Here is a 16,130-nt window from a genome sequence, read left to right as displayed (position 1 = left end):
TAGCAGTTTGGGTGTGCAACCCAGTGGTTCTGAAGATGTATCCTAGGTGGCACAGTCCACTGGGCTTCATGATGAGTTCGGGAAACTCAGAAGGTGAGGGCATTTTCCGCCCAGCAGATTCTAACTGGTCAGTTAGAGTTTTGAAATCAGTGTTTCCTACTTGAGACGTGCTGTAGTCACATTGGAATCCTCATGCCTTGATGCCTCTCAGGAAAGACCTTTTTCCACTCTTTCCATCCAAGGCTGTAAAACTCATTGAGTGGAGTGCAATGAAAGAGCAGGGTGAGGTTGGTTTTAGAGAAGATGATTGTCCTATAGGCCCAGTGACCATATTAAATAAGAAGTATTACCATATTTATTTATACTTTGCCTATATCCAAAAGAATATGCAATACCTTTTAATTAAGAAATTGTTTCACTGAGTCTGGAGACCGTTACACAGAACAAGACCAAAAAGCATTAAGAGGCAGAGGAGATAACCAGGGCATGTTATATAAGGCTCTCTCAGCCCAATTTCAGGTTGATTTCCCTGGTACTCTCCTGGACAGGGTGCATCTTTGGACTTAGAAATCTGGGATTCAGGTCTCATCTCTGTTTGACAGCTGTGAGCCACTGGTTGCTTTTTGCTGTTGTAGTTCAGTCACTAAGTCATATCCAAGTCTTTGTAACCCCCTGGACTGTAGCACGCCAGGCTTCACTATCCTTCACTATCTCCCAGAGTTTGCTCAGATTCATGTCCATTGAATCACTGATGCTATCTAACCATCTCATCCTCTGTCCCCCTCTTCTCCTTTTGCCTTCAATCTTTACCAGCATCAGGGTTTTTTCTAATGAGTCACCTCTTTGCATAAGATGTCCAGAGTATTAGAGCTTCAGTGTTAGTCCTTCCAATGAATATTCAGGCTTGATTTCCTTTAAGATTGACTGGTTTGATCTCCTTGCAAGTCTCTCTCCCTCTCAAAGAGTGTTCTCCAGCACCACAATTCGAAAGCATCAATTCTTTAGTACTCAGCTTTCTTTTGATCCAACTCTTGCATCCATACATGACTCCTGGAAAAGCTGTAGCTTTGACTATACAGACAAAAGTGATGTCTCTGTTTATCATAGCTTTCCTTCCAAAGAGCAAATGTCTTTTAGTTTTGTGGCTCTGGTCACCATCTGCAGTGATCTGGAGCACAAGAAAATAAAGTCTGTCACTGCTTCCAGTTTTTCTCCTTCTATTTGCCATGAAGTGATAAAACTGGGTGCCATGATCTTAGTTCTTTGAATGCCAAGTTTTAAGCCAGCTTTGTCTATCTTGGATGGCCGTGCATGGCATGGCTCATAGCTTCATTGAATTACACAAGCCCCTTCGCCATGACAAGGCTATAATCCATGAAGGGGATGAACCACTGGGGAAATAGGTTAAATCCCCCAAGGTGCTGGGGTTAAATCCCCCAAGGTCCATATTTCTCCAGAGCCTTTGTATGAAATGAGGTTACTAGAACCCCTTCCCTCCTCTTCCCACAGCCCAGCAAGGAGCTTTGACTTGCCTTCCCTGGAAGTTCCCTAATACAGAGGGGTCTGACTGCCTGCAGCTCACCAACCCACCCCTCCCTCACTCAGCCACCAAGCGAATGATCTCCTGCTCTGTACGCACCAGCCACCTCATCTCTGACCTCATCTTCCCTCTGTCTGTGATTGCGTCTTTCCCAGCCCATCCTGCCAGACCCATCATTACCTCATTCCCCCCAGGTCTTGTGTTTATCAAACGCCTGTTCTCTGCAAGACACTTGGTGTTATTTCTCCCTCCTTTGAGTCTCCAGAGCCCTTGGTTGCCAATTTCCTTTGTACCTAGTGATTCTGTTTATTTCCCAGTCACAAGTGTCCTTAACCCTCTTCCTCCATTAAATTACAATTTTATTAAAATCTAGTTTTTCCAGTCTTAGCTGTCATCATGTCTCCTGCAGCATCCAGGCCCCACTCTGGTCAGAAAACAGTAAGCACTCTGTGAATGTTTTATGAACTGAAGGGAGGAAGGAAAGAGGTAACACTGAGTGCATTCTGCCCCACACCTGGCTGGAAAGGTGGCCTGCCATCCTTGTTCGGGTTATGTGCTGGTAGATGTGGACGTGCCCAAAATTTATCAGTCTCCCCTTCATCACAAGTGCCACTGTGCACTTTCTCTTTCTCTGGTCTCATAGAGTCAGAGAAATTGAAATACCTGGAAAAATCCAGTTCCCTGGAGAAGTGCCCACTCACACCTTGCACTTGTGTATTCCTTTCCCCTGGAGTCCATCCCATCCTCATGTTGTTGATTCCCAAGTTTGGGTCCACTTTGTGGACTCCGCGGGGCCCTAGGCCTTGTGTCTGCTTGCCTTTTAGACAGCTTCTCTTGGATGGCCACAGAAAATCGCCTTGCCCAGATATGTTCTCAGCTTCCTTCTGCCTGCAGTCTTGCTGTGTCTTCTGACCCTGTGAGTGGCCAGGTACACATGTCCTTTCTCTCTCTCTGCTGACACGTCCAGTCTGCACTTGGCTCTCTGGCATCTGCTTCCCACTGTCTCCTTGGCCACTACTCCAGGCCTTGCTATCTCTTGCTTGGCTTATTCCAGCACCCCTTTTGCTCCCCAACCCCACAACCTCCCACCATTACTGCCTTTCTCTCTTGCAGCCAAAAAGTGTAAATGCATTTAATCATGCCACTTCCCTGATTAAAACCATCAGGATAGCATCCAAACATCTAAACAAAGTTTACAAGATCCTGCTCAGCCCTCTTTCCTTATCTCATGCAACCTTCCCCCAGCACTGAAAGCTTCAATCTTATTCAACTGTCAGCCTCTGTCCCACTGCAGTCCCTCTTGCTTTGGGGCCTTTGGCAGGTGCTGTTCACTCTTCCCAACACTTAGCCTTGGTTCATGTCTCAGCATTTCCTTCTCCAGAAAGTCTTCCCCATCATCCTCCCCAGAAGTCTGGATCGGTGGCCCCTGTTACGTATTCCCACAGCTCCCACATACCCCAATACAACACTTACTAGAACTGCCCATGTTACTCACGTCCCTCCTCATCTTGGTAAGGACCGTGCATTGGGTCTGCCTCACTTCCTATTGTAGTTTCACCTCACAGAGCGACTTGGTATAGCAGATGCCTACTATTTGCTGAGTGAATGACTTATTTTCTGCTCAGGCTGCATCCTAGTCAGAATGAAAGTGTTGAGAGTTTGGCACCTCCTTGTTTGGTCTCTAGATGATATTATACCCATGTTCTCTATAGTCCTGTGATGGCCTTTCAGAGCAAGTGAAATGCAGGTCCTACGTGTGGTTGGGCCCTCTAAGAAGACTCCTGATAGCTGTTTGCATGGTATATGAGATGCTGCTCGGATTCTCCCTCAGAAGTACCCTGGGCTGTGGCTGGATTACAGAGCCCAGCCTACAAACAGCTTGGTCGGGACATGGATGAATAAGCATGCTAATCAGTTTTAAAGAGAAAACTACTGGAGACTGAATGGGGCTTGGAAGACTCCTAGATGCTGAATCTTTGAATGGGACTGGTGCCAAGCCTAGGAAAGGACCCTTACAGACCGTTTACTCCAACCTCTTCATTTTGTTTCCTTTAAACTATTCTTAATTGCACATGAAAAATAGTATAAATGAGATTATAATGAAAAGCTTCATTGGCTCCACTGCACCTCCCCCCACCTGCATCTCCATCCCCAAGGCAACCTGCTTTAATCGCTTCTCTTTCTAGTTCTTCTAGTTGTTATCTCCATAATGCGTGGTAATATGAGGTTAATCTCTGTGTCTTCATGAGCAACTTTGAACAATGTTTATTGACTCCCTAATTGGAAAGATGAAATTTTAGGTCATTTACATCTGTTCCCTCTCTTCCTCTCAATATTTGATTATGTCACATTTTTTAATTTATCTCGTCCTATCTTGTAATCAGAAATAGCATACTTACACGTCTGTCAGTAACATTATTTAGCATCTTGACTCTTTGCATGAAAGATGAGGACACCAACAGACCTCACTTCCACTGCTAGACTTCTGTCTCCTGCTTCCTGTTGGCTGCCCTTTTCCTTTCATGTTGTCACAGCTGTATTTTCTGTGACATTTGTAGTTTGCCCTTCATCTGTGATTTTTTTCTTTAACCATAGTCTAACAAAAGGAGAAAAAGCCAAAAGCAAATACTTTTTACATTATTAATCCGATGCAAGTATTGTTCTATGCTGGACCAAGTGCCATGCTAAGATTTTATTTCCTTCTGTCTGATTCTAGCATCTAGACCCCCAAAAGCTCCTTGCTGTAAAATTCAAAAGTACTTTCAGAGTTTCTTCCAGTTATATTTTTTGAAGTAATATATGCATAGTAATAATTTAGTAAATACATCAGTTCAGTTCAGTTCAGTCGCTCAGTTGTGTCTGACTCTTTGCGACCCCATGAATCGCAGCACGCCAGGCCTCCCTGTCCATCACCAACTCCCGGAGTTCACTCAGACTTGGTCCATCGAGTCAGTGATGCCATCCAGCCATCTCATCCTCTGTCGTCCCCTTCTCCTCTTGCCCTCAATCCCTCCCAGCATCAGAGTCTTTTCCAGTGAGTCAACTCTTCGCATGAGGTGGCCAAAGTACTGGAGCTTCAGCTTCAGCATCATTCCCTCCAAAGAAATCCCAGGGCTGATCTCCTTCAGAATGGACTGGTTGGATTTCCTTGCAGTCCAAGGGACTCTCAAGAGTCTTCTCCAACACCACAGTTCAAAAGCATCCATTCTTTGGCGCTCAGCTTTCTTCACAGTCCAACTCTCACATCCATACATGACCACTGGAAAAACCATAGCCTTGACTAGATGGACCTTTGTTGGCAAAGTGATGTCTCTGCTTTTGAATATGCTATCTCGGTTGGTCATAACTTTTCTTCCAAGGAGTAAGCGTCTTTTAATTTCATGGCTGCAGTCACCATCTATAGTGATACAAGCAGGAAAATACAGGGAGGAAAAGAGAGAGGAATAGAAAATAAACACCTGAAAATCCTGCCCTGTGGAGCATTTCTTAGAAGTGTTCACACAGAGTAATCAGTAACACTGAAGAAAAAATTCTTCCCATGGTGATAAGGGAAAACATCTAGACCCGTTCAGAAAACCCAGAATAGGAGAGATTCTGTCCTAAGTCTAAATTCCCTCATGTGCCACAGACTTTCAACTTTTATTCCACTTACTTATTAAGCATTTGCTATCTGCTAGTCACTGTGCTTATTCCTGGTAATAAAATATAGTCAAAAATAATCATTTTCCCTACCTTCATGAATGTTACATTCCAGTAGAAGGAGGTAGATATTAATCGAATAGTCACATATAGATACGTACAATACAGACTGAGTTCAAATGCTAGAAAGGAAAAGAGCTTGGTTCTTTGAGGACATGTAACAAAGGAACCCCATGGGCAGAGAGGTTTTGGAGGGATCCAGGTAGTCTCCCTGGAAGGGACGATGCTTAAATTAAGATCTGAAAGAAAAGTGGGGATTTACTAAGCAAAGGGCAGGAAGATAGGTTAGTGGGCATTCCAGAGAGAAGGTAGAAATTCAGTGATGAGTATGCAGACGGTAGATTCAAATAACAGAAAGCTGCTGTCACTGGTGCAGAAAGAGCTGGTGGGGAGAGGAGTTGAGAAGAAACCCATTCTGAATGGCCTTCATAGGCCAGGGGCCAGATGGTTTCCTAGTAAAGTGGAAAGCCGAGTGTGATCCTTCAGAACAGAGATTGGATGAGAGTTGGTCAGTATTAGCATAGGTGCCTGCTGTGAAGCCTGTTCAGATCCCTGACACAGGCCCAGTGTGCTCTGAACTGGACATTTTTATCAACTGTGATGACCTCCGCTCATGAATGCCAAACAAATACCTTCCACCTTTCAGAGTATGTAGCCACCTCATCATGCAAATAACCACATAGTTCATGCCTGGGAACCTTCCAGACAATGCTTTCCTACCTCTGTGAGGAAACCACACCCTTCTCTTTCCTCACCTTGATTAACAGAGAACACACAAGGAGCATGCTAACAGGAAGCACTCCCAAACAACCTCTGGTCCTGCAGGTTGCAAACCTGAGGGAGAGGCAGGGTGCAGAGAAGGGTATCTGGAACACTCCTGTCTCCCCTAAGGAAACTGAAATGGAAGCTCGTTATGTGAAATTAAAGCAACAGCATTTGTCTTGTTGTAGAGGTCCCAGAGCCTTCTTCCCCTTTCTCTAACCCCTAAGGTGGCTCCTAAGGTCAATTTATTGACATTAACAAAACAGAAAATTAACAGTTCGTGCAAGGGGTAACTTTTCTAGTAAGAAGGCATTTCAAGGAGCACAGACATTTTTAGGAAGAAAATAAAGCAAGAAAGATAAAACTTAGCAGAGAAAAAGAGAAAAAAAAGCTTAGCAGGTGGGGTATGTATACCAGCCCTCTGCTTGAAATACTTGAGTAATCTCTCATTGCACCTGAAATAAAATCCAGGCTTCATCCCATGCTATGAGACCTCACATGATCTGATCGTTCCCTACCATTAGGAACTCAGACTGTACTGATTACTTGTGTCTCTATGCTCTAGTTTACTTTCTGCCCCAGGGCCTTTGCACCTCATATCTACATGGCTGGCTCCCTCTTTTTTCATTCTTTACTTAGATAACTCCCCCTCAAAAAGATTTTCCCTAGCCTCCTCTCTGAAGTAGTCCCTTTCCCACTCCCAGTCACTCTAGCCTAGTACCCTATTGTGTCTTACCACTATCTGAAATTTTTGGTTCGTTTACTTGTTTTTATCTCTCTCAACTACAGTGGGATTTACATGAGCGCACAGATCTGCTCTAACTTGTTCAGCATCGCATCTGCAAAGCCTAGAACAATGTCTGGTACTCAATAAATATTTGTTGGATAAATGAATGTAATAGGTTTCTCATATTTGGAAGATAGTCACGTGGGTAAATAAATTCATTTATCCCTCTAAGAAACATAATATAACAAATATGCATTCATTTAATAATTTTTGCAAGACTGTCATGTACTGGGCACTGGAGATAAAAAGTAGAAATAGAGGCACTCAACATTCCTCCCTTTAAGGAGCTCATAGTATTGTGGTCAATGTGAAGAGAATTCAAGACATAAGGACTTACTGGTCATAGCAGGTGAGGAAGAGTGAGAAAATGATCCCCAGGTCTTAGACATGGCAGATGAGGTTATTGTGCCATTCCAGGAGCAAAGAAACCTGAGATAAGAAAGGGAGGAGGTCAGCTTTAGAAATGTGAAGCTTTGGAAATATCTAACAAGCAGGTAGATATCCAAATCTGGAGCTTGAAAGAGGCATCTGGCAGGAAATAGAGTTGACGGATCAAAGGCAGTGCTTATAGACTTGGGAATAGGTGAGAAAAACTGGGTAGAATAAAGCAAGAAGAAAAGAGGGACCTTAGAGAAAACCAACATTTAAAGAATGGTTAGAAGTCAGACCTGCAAGAGAATCTACAAAAGAGAAAATGAAATAATGGACCCCAGCAGAACTCATTGTCATAGTGCCTAACACATCCGGAGGACTAAAAGTTGTCCACTGCACTCAGGTGACAGAGCGGTAATCTCTGCCCTAGCCGTTGCCATGACATGATACAGCAGGCCATGATAGTTCTGTTTGCTGTGAAGGGAAGGGAAGACTAGGAAATGGAGAGAGAAGTAAAAGGCTCCTATAAGCTGCTTGGCCCTGAAAGGAGGAAAGAAATGGAAGGGTGACTGAAGATGCAGGCTAGAAAAACATTCAGTAACACTCTAAAGAGCAGAACAAGGATATTGAAAGGAAACTACTGGGAAGTTGGTTTGGTTTAAAATTCTAACCATTAGAGTTTTAAAATGGATTGGGCTACCTCCAGAAGGACTGAGATCTTGATTATCAGAGCTATCAGAGAAGACCCTGAATGTTAAGAAAGAGTAAGGTGTTCAATCAGTAATCTAGGCTTCTACTGTAAGAAACTGGAGAAAGAAAAATAAACCCAAAACAAGCAGAAGGATGGGCATAATAAAGATATGAACAGACATCAGTAACATTGAATGCAGAACTATAGGGAAATATACATGAAACTAAAAGCTGTCCCTGTTTCATTTCTGATGCTGGTGATTTGTGTCCTCTGTCTCTTTTTTTTTTTTTTTTCTGGTCTGGTCTGGCCAGAGGTTTAGCAATTTTATTATTCTTTTTATTTCTTTTCCCATTGAATCAGCCTGAATAATCAATAGCCAGGTTTTCAGATTATATAATGAATCAAAGGATCTAAGCTTAGACATAGCAAGGAAGACCAAGTTGCTTAATTTACTGGTTTGAGGAGGAACAGATTAGTTAAGAAAGGAAGGAAATTTCCCTCTCTGGCTAAGAAGCTGAGAATTACACCTAGATCAGGCAGATCCCTCTCAGTTCAATTGTCCTCCATCTGTTACCCTCACTTCAAAAGCTGAAGGGAGTTTAGGAGTTTCTTTCTTGAGCAGCTAGTTAGCCTGCTAGATTTCCAGGATGGCCATGTTCCACCCAGGCCTAGTGAAGAAAGTCAAGGGTACTCACGATTCTGATTTTCTCAGGTGCTTAGAATCCAAGAGTATCAGAGTTGAATGAAGGCTGGATTTTACCTAATTCAAATCCCCACAGTTTAAAGAAGAGAAACCAAGGCCCATGGAGGATGGCTTGTCTAGGTCCCCTCCATACCCTGTGATTTGAAATCCAGTAATCATGAACTGGTCCTGGGACAGACAGTAAGTAGACCATATCTTCCAGGCCCCCAGAGAAGGAAATGGCAACCCACTCCTGTATCCTTGCCTGGAAAATCCCATGGACAGAGGAGCCTGGCAGGCTTACACTCCATGGGGTCGCAAAGAGTCAGACATGACTGAGCAACTTCACTTCACTTTCCAGGCGTGCCTGCCCCTAATTGTCATAGTATATGTTTGCTCTTAAGCTTACTTTTATGCATAAAGAACCCCCATGAGAACCTGTCTGTCTGGGCCCTAGTCCCTGTTCTCTCACCCACTGGAGTCAAGATGGAGAAAACCCACCAGACCCAGGCCTTCACACTGAGGCATCCTGCCCAGTGGGACTGGCTACCTGCCTTGAGCCCATGAGCCTGAGCTCACCACCAACCAGTTGAACATAATCTGGGTCCATCATCCCTATCTGATCCCACAGCTTTGAATTCTTCACCAAATTCAATCTTCACCAAACTTTCAATTCTTCACCAAATTCTTTGTAAGGCTGCAATGAAAATGTACTACACACTCAGTATGTCCAGGGTCTGTGCTATGAGGCTATACATTCTCTCAATCCTGCTCATTAAAATAGCTACTGTTCTCATCCTCATTTTTCAGATAAATAAATAGGCTCAGAGAGGTTAAGCAAGGTGCTTAAAATCCCACAGCTAGTTAAGTATAGGAGTCAGGGTTTGAACTCAGGTCTAACTGACTCCAGTGTTCAAATCTTTAGTGATGAAAATTCTTCCTGGTTTAAAATAAAAGTTCTCTTTCTGTTTGCAGTCTCAGGAGGAAGTCTGTGATTTGCTTCATGCTGCACCCTTCCAAAACATCTTGCCTAGAGTCTACATCAAAGGTAAGAAACCTCTGAAAGCAGCTAAATACTTATATTACCATATGTAAAATAGATTGCCAATGGGAATTTGCTGTGTGACTCAGGAAACTCAAACAGGGGCTCTGTAACAACCTAGAAGGGTGGGTTTGGGAAGGAGATGGGGGAGAGGTTCAAGAGCGAGGAGACATATGTATGCCTGTGGCTAGTTCATGTTGGTGTCTGGCAGAAAACAACAAAATTCCCTAAAGCAATTATCCTTCAATTAAAGAATAAATTAATTTTTAAAACTAGCGATTTGAATTTGAACCTTATGCTCTTTTAATCTCAGTAAACTCAGATCTGCAGTCAGAAAAGAATAAGGTTAAAGCCTTGGGCAGCTGTTAATGCTGGAATTGTAAATGATGTTCCCAGCCTGTTTCTTGGTCCTTCTAGAACATCCCTAGTATGCTGCTGTCTAGGTTAGTCTACATCCTTCAAGTGATGAGTAACTCACCACCCCGTGAGGTAGATGATTCCACTGGACAAAGATAATAGAACATGTTTCCTTGTAGTGAGTCCTGATCACACTTGCCAGAACTAAGGAACACAGCTCTACACACTCCTTCTAAGTGCTGGAATGCAAGTACATCACCAAGTCCTCTGAGAGCTCTTCCTCTCCCATTTCCCCCGATGTGCCCTGAATCTCATGTTCTGCTTACCATTCCTTTTGCAGAGGGTGAGCGTCTGGAGGTCCGGATGAAACGCCTGGAAGCCAAGTATGCCCCACTTCACCTGGTCCCTCTGATAGAGCGGCTGGGGACCCCTCAGGTACGATCCTCCTGTCATGGACTCATAGAACTGAAAGGAACTTTAAAGGGAGAGAGAGAGCATTTGGTCCAACCTCCTCCTTACGGATGGGGAAACTGAGGCCCAGAGAGAGAAACAGAAGGTCACAGCCCACAGCCTGGTAGTGGCAGGGGCAGGTCTGGAATGAGACTTGTTGACTCTCAGGCCTACAGCCTCTATCATCTGTCCTGCCAAGAAAGAAGGAAGTCAGACAAGTATCTGTTACTCCCCGTTAAGTATTAAGAATTCTGTTATCTCTCAGAATTAAACCACCCATCCTGCAAGCCAGCAGTTCACCATTGGGTGCTGTGCTGTGCTTAGTCTCTCAGTTACGTCTGACTCTTTGCAACCCCTCGGACTGTAGCCCACCAGGCTCCTCTGTCCATGGGGATTCTCTAGGCAAGAATACTGGAATGGGTTGCCATGCCCTCCTCCAGGGATCTTCCCAACCCAGAGATCGAACCCAGGTCTCCCACATTGCAGGCAGATTCTTTACCATCTGATCCACCAGGGAAGCCCTATCTTTGCTAAAAAAGAAAAAAAAAAAAAAACAGGAACACAAGATGTTTACCACAGCATTGTTTGTTAAAGCAAAAACTGGAAGCAACCTAAATGTCACTCAGTAGTATGCTGAGTAAATAAAATGGGGTAAAATCATTTAAATGATGAATACCTGCCAAATCATAATGAAAAGGGAAAATCAGATCTAGATACATCAGTGTGGATAGATCATAAACACACAGTTAGGTGAATAAAGGAAGTTGCATGCAGGTCATGGAGTTTGAGGCTATGTGGATTTTTTTAAACACATACCAATAAACCATATAAAGTGAAACTTTTCCTAGGACATGAAAGTGCCCAGTTCATAATGGTGGCAACTTGTGAAGAGAGATGAAAGAGACAGAGATGGATAGGGAGATGAAACACAGCTTTATCTGTAATGTTCTCATATTTTCAAAGGTGAGTGAGCTCAGGTGTTAATTCTGTAGTTAAAACTCATTTTTATAAGCCTGTATCTGTATATGGAGATGAGTGAAAGAGGATCCCTGCCTTCAGAGAGCTCACAGATCGTGTGGTTAGTTGGGAAAAAGGTACCGGGAGAAAGGGAGGTTAACAGGAAGCATATATTGTCTCCTTTCAAGTTGACTCAAGTTGAATCAGGCATTTAGGGGTGGGGGGCAGGGGGCAGGGGTATTCAGGAAGAAGAGAAAATAGGGCACTGTAGTGAGGCGTACTCTGATGGCTTGTTTTATTCAACAAAACCGGCTATTTCAAAGGTTTAGGATTCAGATCCACTCTTGGACTTACATCCCTAAGGTCCTCTCTCCCGTCACAAAAGCTCATGTGTCAGAAAGCTTTCGTCCTCCTCAGAGAGCAAAAGGCAGTCTCTTCTCTCAAAAACCATGGCAAGTGTTAGAGCCCAGGGCGGAGCCCCATCTGCCCAGGTGTCAAGCTGATGAGCTTGACAGAGCCAGACCCCCTGTGGGCCACCCTCCTCCTACAAAAACAGTGACTAAACATTTAGTGGCATTTGTGTTCTTTAGTCACTACCGGGAGAATTTAGATACTGTGAAATATGAACATTTTCTTTTTTGGCTTTCTGGAGCTGAACACAGAAGATCCTCTAAAGATTGCCTTTTAGGGAGAAATCCCCCAAGCCAGCGACATATAAATGTGTCTGCTCCAGGGATGGTGTCATCCTACAAGAATCTGGCCTCTCGCTCCCGGGCTTTGGCATGTGTTTCCACTTAGAAGTATGTGAATTCCTTCCCTGTTCTGGTGAACGCTATTTCCCTGGGACTAGTGGAAATCTCAATTTGTCAAATGCTGATATTTAACAAACAAAAGCCTAGACATTCTGCCGGAGAGGAAATGCCAGTTGTATAAGTCTCCCAGCCCTTAAGGAAGAGTCTAAAACTTAGTCCTCCTGTAGACAAAAGAAAAAATTTTAAAATATTAACTTCCATGCTTGCTAGGGTTCAGGGAACTCACAAAACTCCTAGGTCAGTGATAGGGAGATTCTGCTACATATTTAATGTTGGAAGGGTTCGACCATGCTACATTGCTTGTATTTGTTTCTAGGAAAAACTGAGGTGACCTGGTTTGTTGCCTAGTGCCATCATGAAAAGAATGTTCTGTCAGGCAGTTAGGACTGTTCTTCCCAGCTTTATCCCTGAACTGTTGTATAATCTAGTGCTAGAATTTAATATCTTTGATCTTTGTTTTTCCATCTGTAAAATGGGCAAATAGCTGAGCTGCCTTTCCCAATCATTACGACAAACAAATAAGTAAAAAGCTTCCAAAAAACAGAAAGGAAAGAGTGGGCATGGGATGTTAATCTTCTCCAAAGTATCCTAAATGTAATCAAAGTACTCCATCAGTTCAGTGTTCAGCTCAGTCGCTCAGTTGTGTCCGACTGTTTGCAACCCCATGAATCGCAGCACGCCAGGCCCCCCTGTCCACCACCATCTCCCGGAGTTCACTCAGACTCACGTCCATCGAGTCCATGATGCCATACAGAAATCTATTTCCACATGATTTCACAAATGCTTTCTCTATACCCTTATTAACAGAAAAGAATGGCAGAGGGAGAGAAAAAAAAAATTCCCCACTGAGTGGGACTGAAAAGAAATGGCTTAAATTTATGTTAAACACACACAGTATACATTAAAAACACAGTCACAAATTAGGGGTATATGTGATAATAATCTATAATGCACTTTTTCAGAGCAGAAAGAAAACTCATATCAAAAGAAACAAGGGCATGAAAGAAAAGTCAAAACAAAAACATAAAGGAAGCAGCAAACATAAGAAGGAAGCCTAAGGAGAAGCATTCTGCCTTACCAGCGACCAAAGAGTGCGAAGGAGCGGGATGCAGCTGCTCTTCTCCCAAGTCTGTTAAGCCTTTTCTTCATGATAATGAAGCATCAGACTTGGCACAGATAGACACACAGTGGTTCAGCTTTTCTGGGGACTAGTTTGTCACCAGGTAGCAAAAGCCTTTTAAAACTACTTGTGTTCTTTGAATAGTTCTAGGATTTTAGCCTAAGAAAATAACCAGAGATAAGCTCAAAAAGTGCATATAAGTGTGTGTATATATATATGTGTGTGTGTATATATATATATATAAGGAAAATGGGCCTTCCCAGGTGGCACAGTGGTAAAGAATCTCCCTGCCAGTGCAGGAGATGCGAAAGACAGATTTGATCCCTGGGTCAGGAAGATCCCCTGGGGAAGGAAATGGCAACCCCTCCAGTATCCTTGCCTGGAGAATTCCATGGACAGAGGAGCTTGGCGAGCTACAGTCCATGGGGTCACAAAGAGCTGGACACAACTGAGCAACTGAGCATGCACACACATAAGAATAATTACTTATGATCTGTCTATGTTGTTGAAAACTTGTGAGCAATTTAAAATAACCGACAAGAGTAGGACTAGAAGGAAGCTCAAGAGGGAGGAGACGTATGTATACCTGTGGCTGACTCATGCTGATGTGTGCCAGAAAGCAATGCAGTATTGCAAAGCAATTATCCTCCAATTAAAAATAAATAAATTTAAATTTTAAAAAAGTTTAAAGAGTAGGACTAAATCAATGGGGTATATCAATGGCTATTTTATTTACCCATTAAAAAATCATGTTACTGAAAATATTGAAGGAAATGGTTTTTTATAGTACTAACATCTTGAGAAAAAGACAATATAGATAGTATGATACAAATTTTGTTAAAATAGATACCTATACATAATCATATACATACACACAAATCATACATAAGTATCTTAAGAAAGCTTGTCTCTGGGTGATGGGATTTATGGGAGTTTTTTAAAAAAACTTTTTAATAACATTTTTACAGTTTTTTCCCCAGACTTTACTTTTATAGATCATAGGAGGACTCGTAAAGGTAAACTCTTTTACAGGAAAGGGACAAAGCCCCTGACCATTTCAGTCAAGGCCCTTTAATTGGCTGTAGTTCGGGGTCACAAGAGTTCAAAGCCTGTCTGCAGATTTATTGGATTGGCCAAAAAAGCATTCAATTGTAAGTAAAAATAAAACACATTTTTCATTTTCACCAAGAACTGTATTTAATGACATAGTCATTAACCAAAAGAACTTTTTGGCCAACCCAATATAAGCCCTGTTGCTAATTCTTTAGATCCTCCCACAATTGTCAGGCCCTGAGGACTGATTCAGATTAAATGCACAGGAGATTACCTGGTAAACCAGAGCTCTCTGTGTTGGTTTCTGAAGGAGAATATCCATGACTCAAGAACGAGTGTGGGTTCTTTCCTTGCAGAGCATCTTCGCTGTACCAGGCACTCTCTTTTTGAAGCAGGGAGCCTGCCAGAGTCTAGGCACCACCAGAGAGCATTTCCTGGTGAGAACAGAGTCAAGCACGGGGGTCAGGGTTTTTAAAAGAGGTACTTCTGGTGAGCTGTGGCAGCTCTCTGCTCTGGAGTGTCCTTTTTCTACCCCTGGAACCAAGATGCATATTTGTGAATCAGGGTTCCCTCTCCCTCCTGTTTGAAACATAGGTTGTCAAATTCTTCCCCAGTTCAGTTTTGTCTGAGACTTTTCCGTTTGTAGTCATGACAGCTACACTCCTGACCCACATTCCTAACAGGCTCCAGCATTGGTGTTTCCTGACTTCTTTCCCTTCATGGATTAGTTTAATTGAGGCTGCCCTCTTTCTCTGGGCTAGAGGGTGGGGGCTGTACTGGCGGTAATCGGGCAGGCTCCCCAACCCAGCCACCCTGAACTCGCTGGGGAGCTGATCCCAGGAGTGCCCTGGGGACGTGTCAGTCTCAGAAGCCAGTGCCCTGGGGACCTCTCAGTCTCAGAAGCCAGCCCTCTTTAGCTTTGTCCCTAGATCTGGAGATCTTACTTTGACCTTAGATGTTAAAATATATCATCTTTGCATTTGGTTTTGTGATCTCTACTCCCAGATATTTTTTCCTCCTACAGATGGTAATGTATTTTGATGTGCTAGTCTAGCCTGATGATTATTAGAGATGCAATAACTAGAAGCCAGATGATCAGCCAGTTTAAATTCTTAATAGAGATGGTTGACAGTGGTGAGAGAACTTCTAACTGGAGGAAATAATTCAGTAAAATCAGTGGTAAGTTTTTAAGAGTAGCATATGCTCATTGTAGCACATTCAACTGTACAGAGTCTTTGTGGTAAAAAGTGAATACCCCACCTACTTCTCCAAGCCCATCTGTTCTCACAACTGACGGTAATCCTTCTAGAATGTTTTACACTTTCACACAACCCCCACACACAGAGTTCTGTGTGTCTGTCTGTGGGATTGTGTTATTGATGTCTTTTAATAGGATTCTAGTGTATGCCCTTTTCTGCAACTTGCTCTATTCACTTAACAATTTAATCCACATATAGAAACTACTGGGATTCAAATCCCAGCTTTTCCACTCACTGACTGCCTCTCTGAACCTCAGATTCTTCTTCAATAAAATGGGGATAATAATGACATCTACTGCATGGGGTTTATGTGAAGAGTAAACAAAGTCAGTACTTAGCAAATGCATAGAACAGGGCTTGGTGTATTACACACAGAGTGAGTGTTCATTAGTGGTAGTAATAGTTCAGTAGTAACAATAATACTAGTAGTTGTATCATCCAAGTCTTTTCAAAGGCTCCCTAGCATTTAGGTAGGTTGCTGTTGTTCAGTCACTCAGTCATGTCTGACTCTTTGTTCAGTTCAGTTCAGTTGCTCAGTCGTGTCCAA

At 43.0% G+C, this 16,130-nt stretch overlaps 1 protein-coding gene and 1 long non-coding RNA gene across 4 annotated transcripts in view; one reads left to right on the top strand and one right to left on the bottom strand.

Moving 5' to 3' along the window:
* Window positions 1-16,130, top strand: part of CYFIP2 (cytoplasmic FMR1 interacting protein 2) — a 135,565-nt gene that overhangs the window by 111,079 nt on the left and 8,356 nt on the right. For all 3 annotated transcript variants that reach the window (XM_018050112.1, XM_018050113.1, XM_018050114.1), the window contains 2 exons: window positions 9,509-9,581; window positions 10,273-10,367. In XM_018050112.1, coding sequence (XP_017905601.1) covers window positions 9,509-9,581; window positions 10,273-10,367 — 168 coding nt within the window. The remainder of the gene's footprint in view (window positions 1-9,508; window positions 9,582-10,272; window positions 10,368-16,130) is intronic.
* On the bottom strand, window positions 4,898-16,128 carry LOC102176792. The gene is made up of 4 exons (XR_001918286.1): window positions 14,599-16,128; window positions 10,259-10,407; window positions 7,126-7,217; window positions 4,898-4,937 (listed from the first exon to the last, which is right to left on the bottom strand). It is a non-coding gene; the product is annotated as an uncharacterized LOC102176792 (long non-coding RNA).

Source organism: Capra hircus, chromosome 7 (assembly GCF_001704415.2).
Source record: "Capra hircus breed San Clemente chromosome 7, ASM170441v1, whole genome shotgun sequence".
Taxonomy (NCBI): Eukaryota; Metazoa; Chordata; class Mammalia; order Artiodactyla; family Bovidae; genus Capra; species Capra hircus.
Note: the sequence above shows the minus strand (reverse complement) of the source record. Positions and strands in the feature narration are given on the sequence as shown.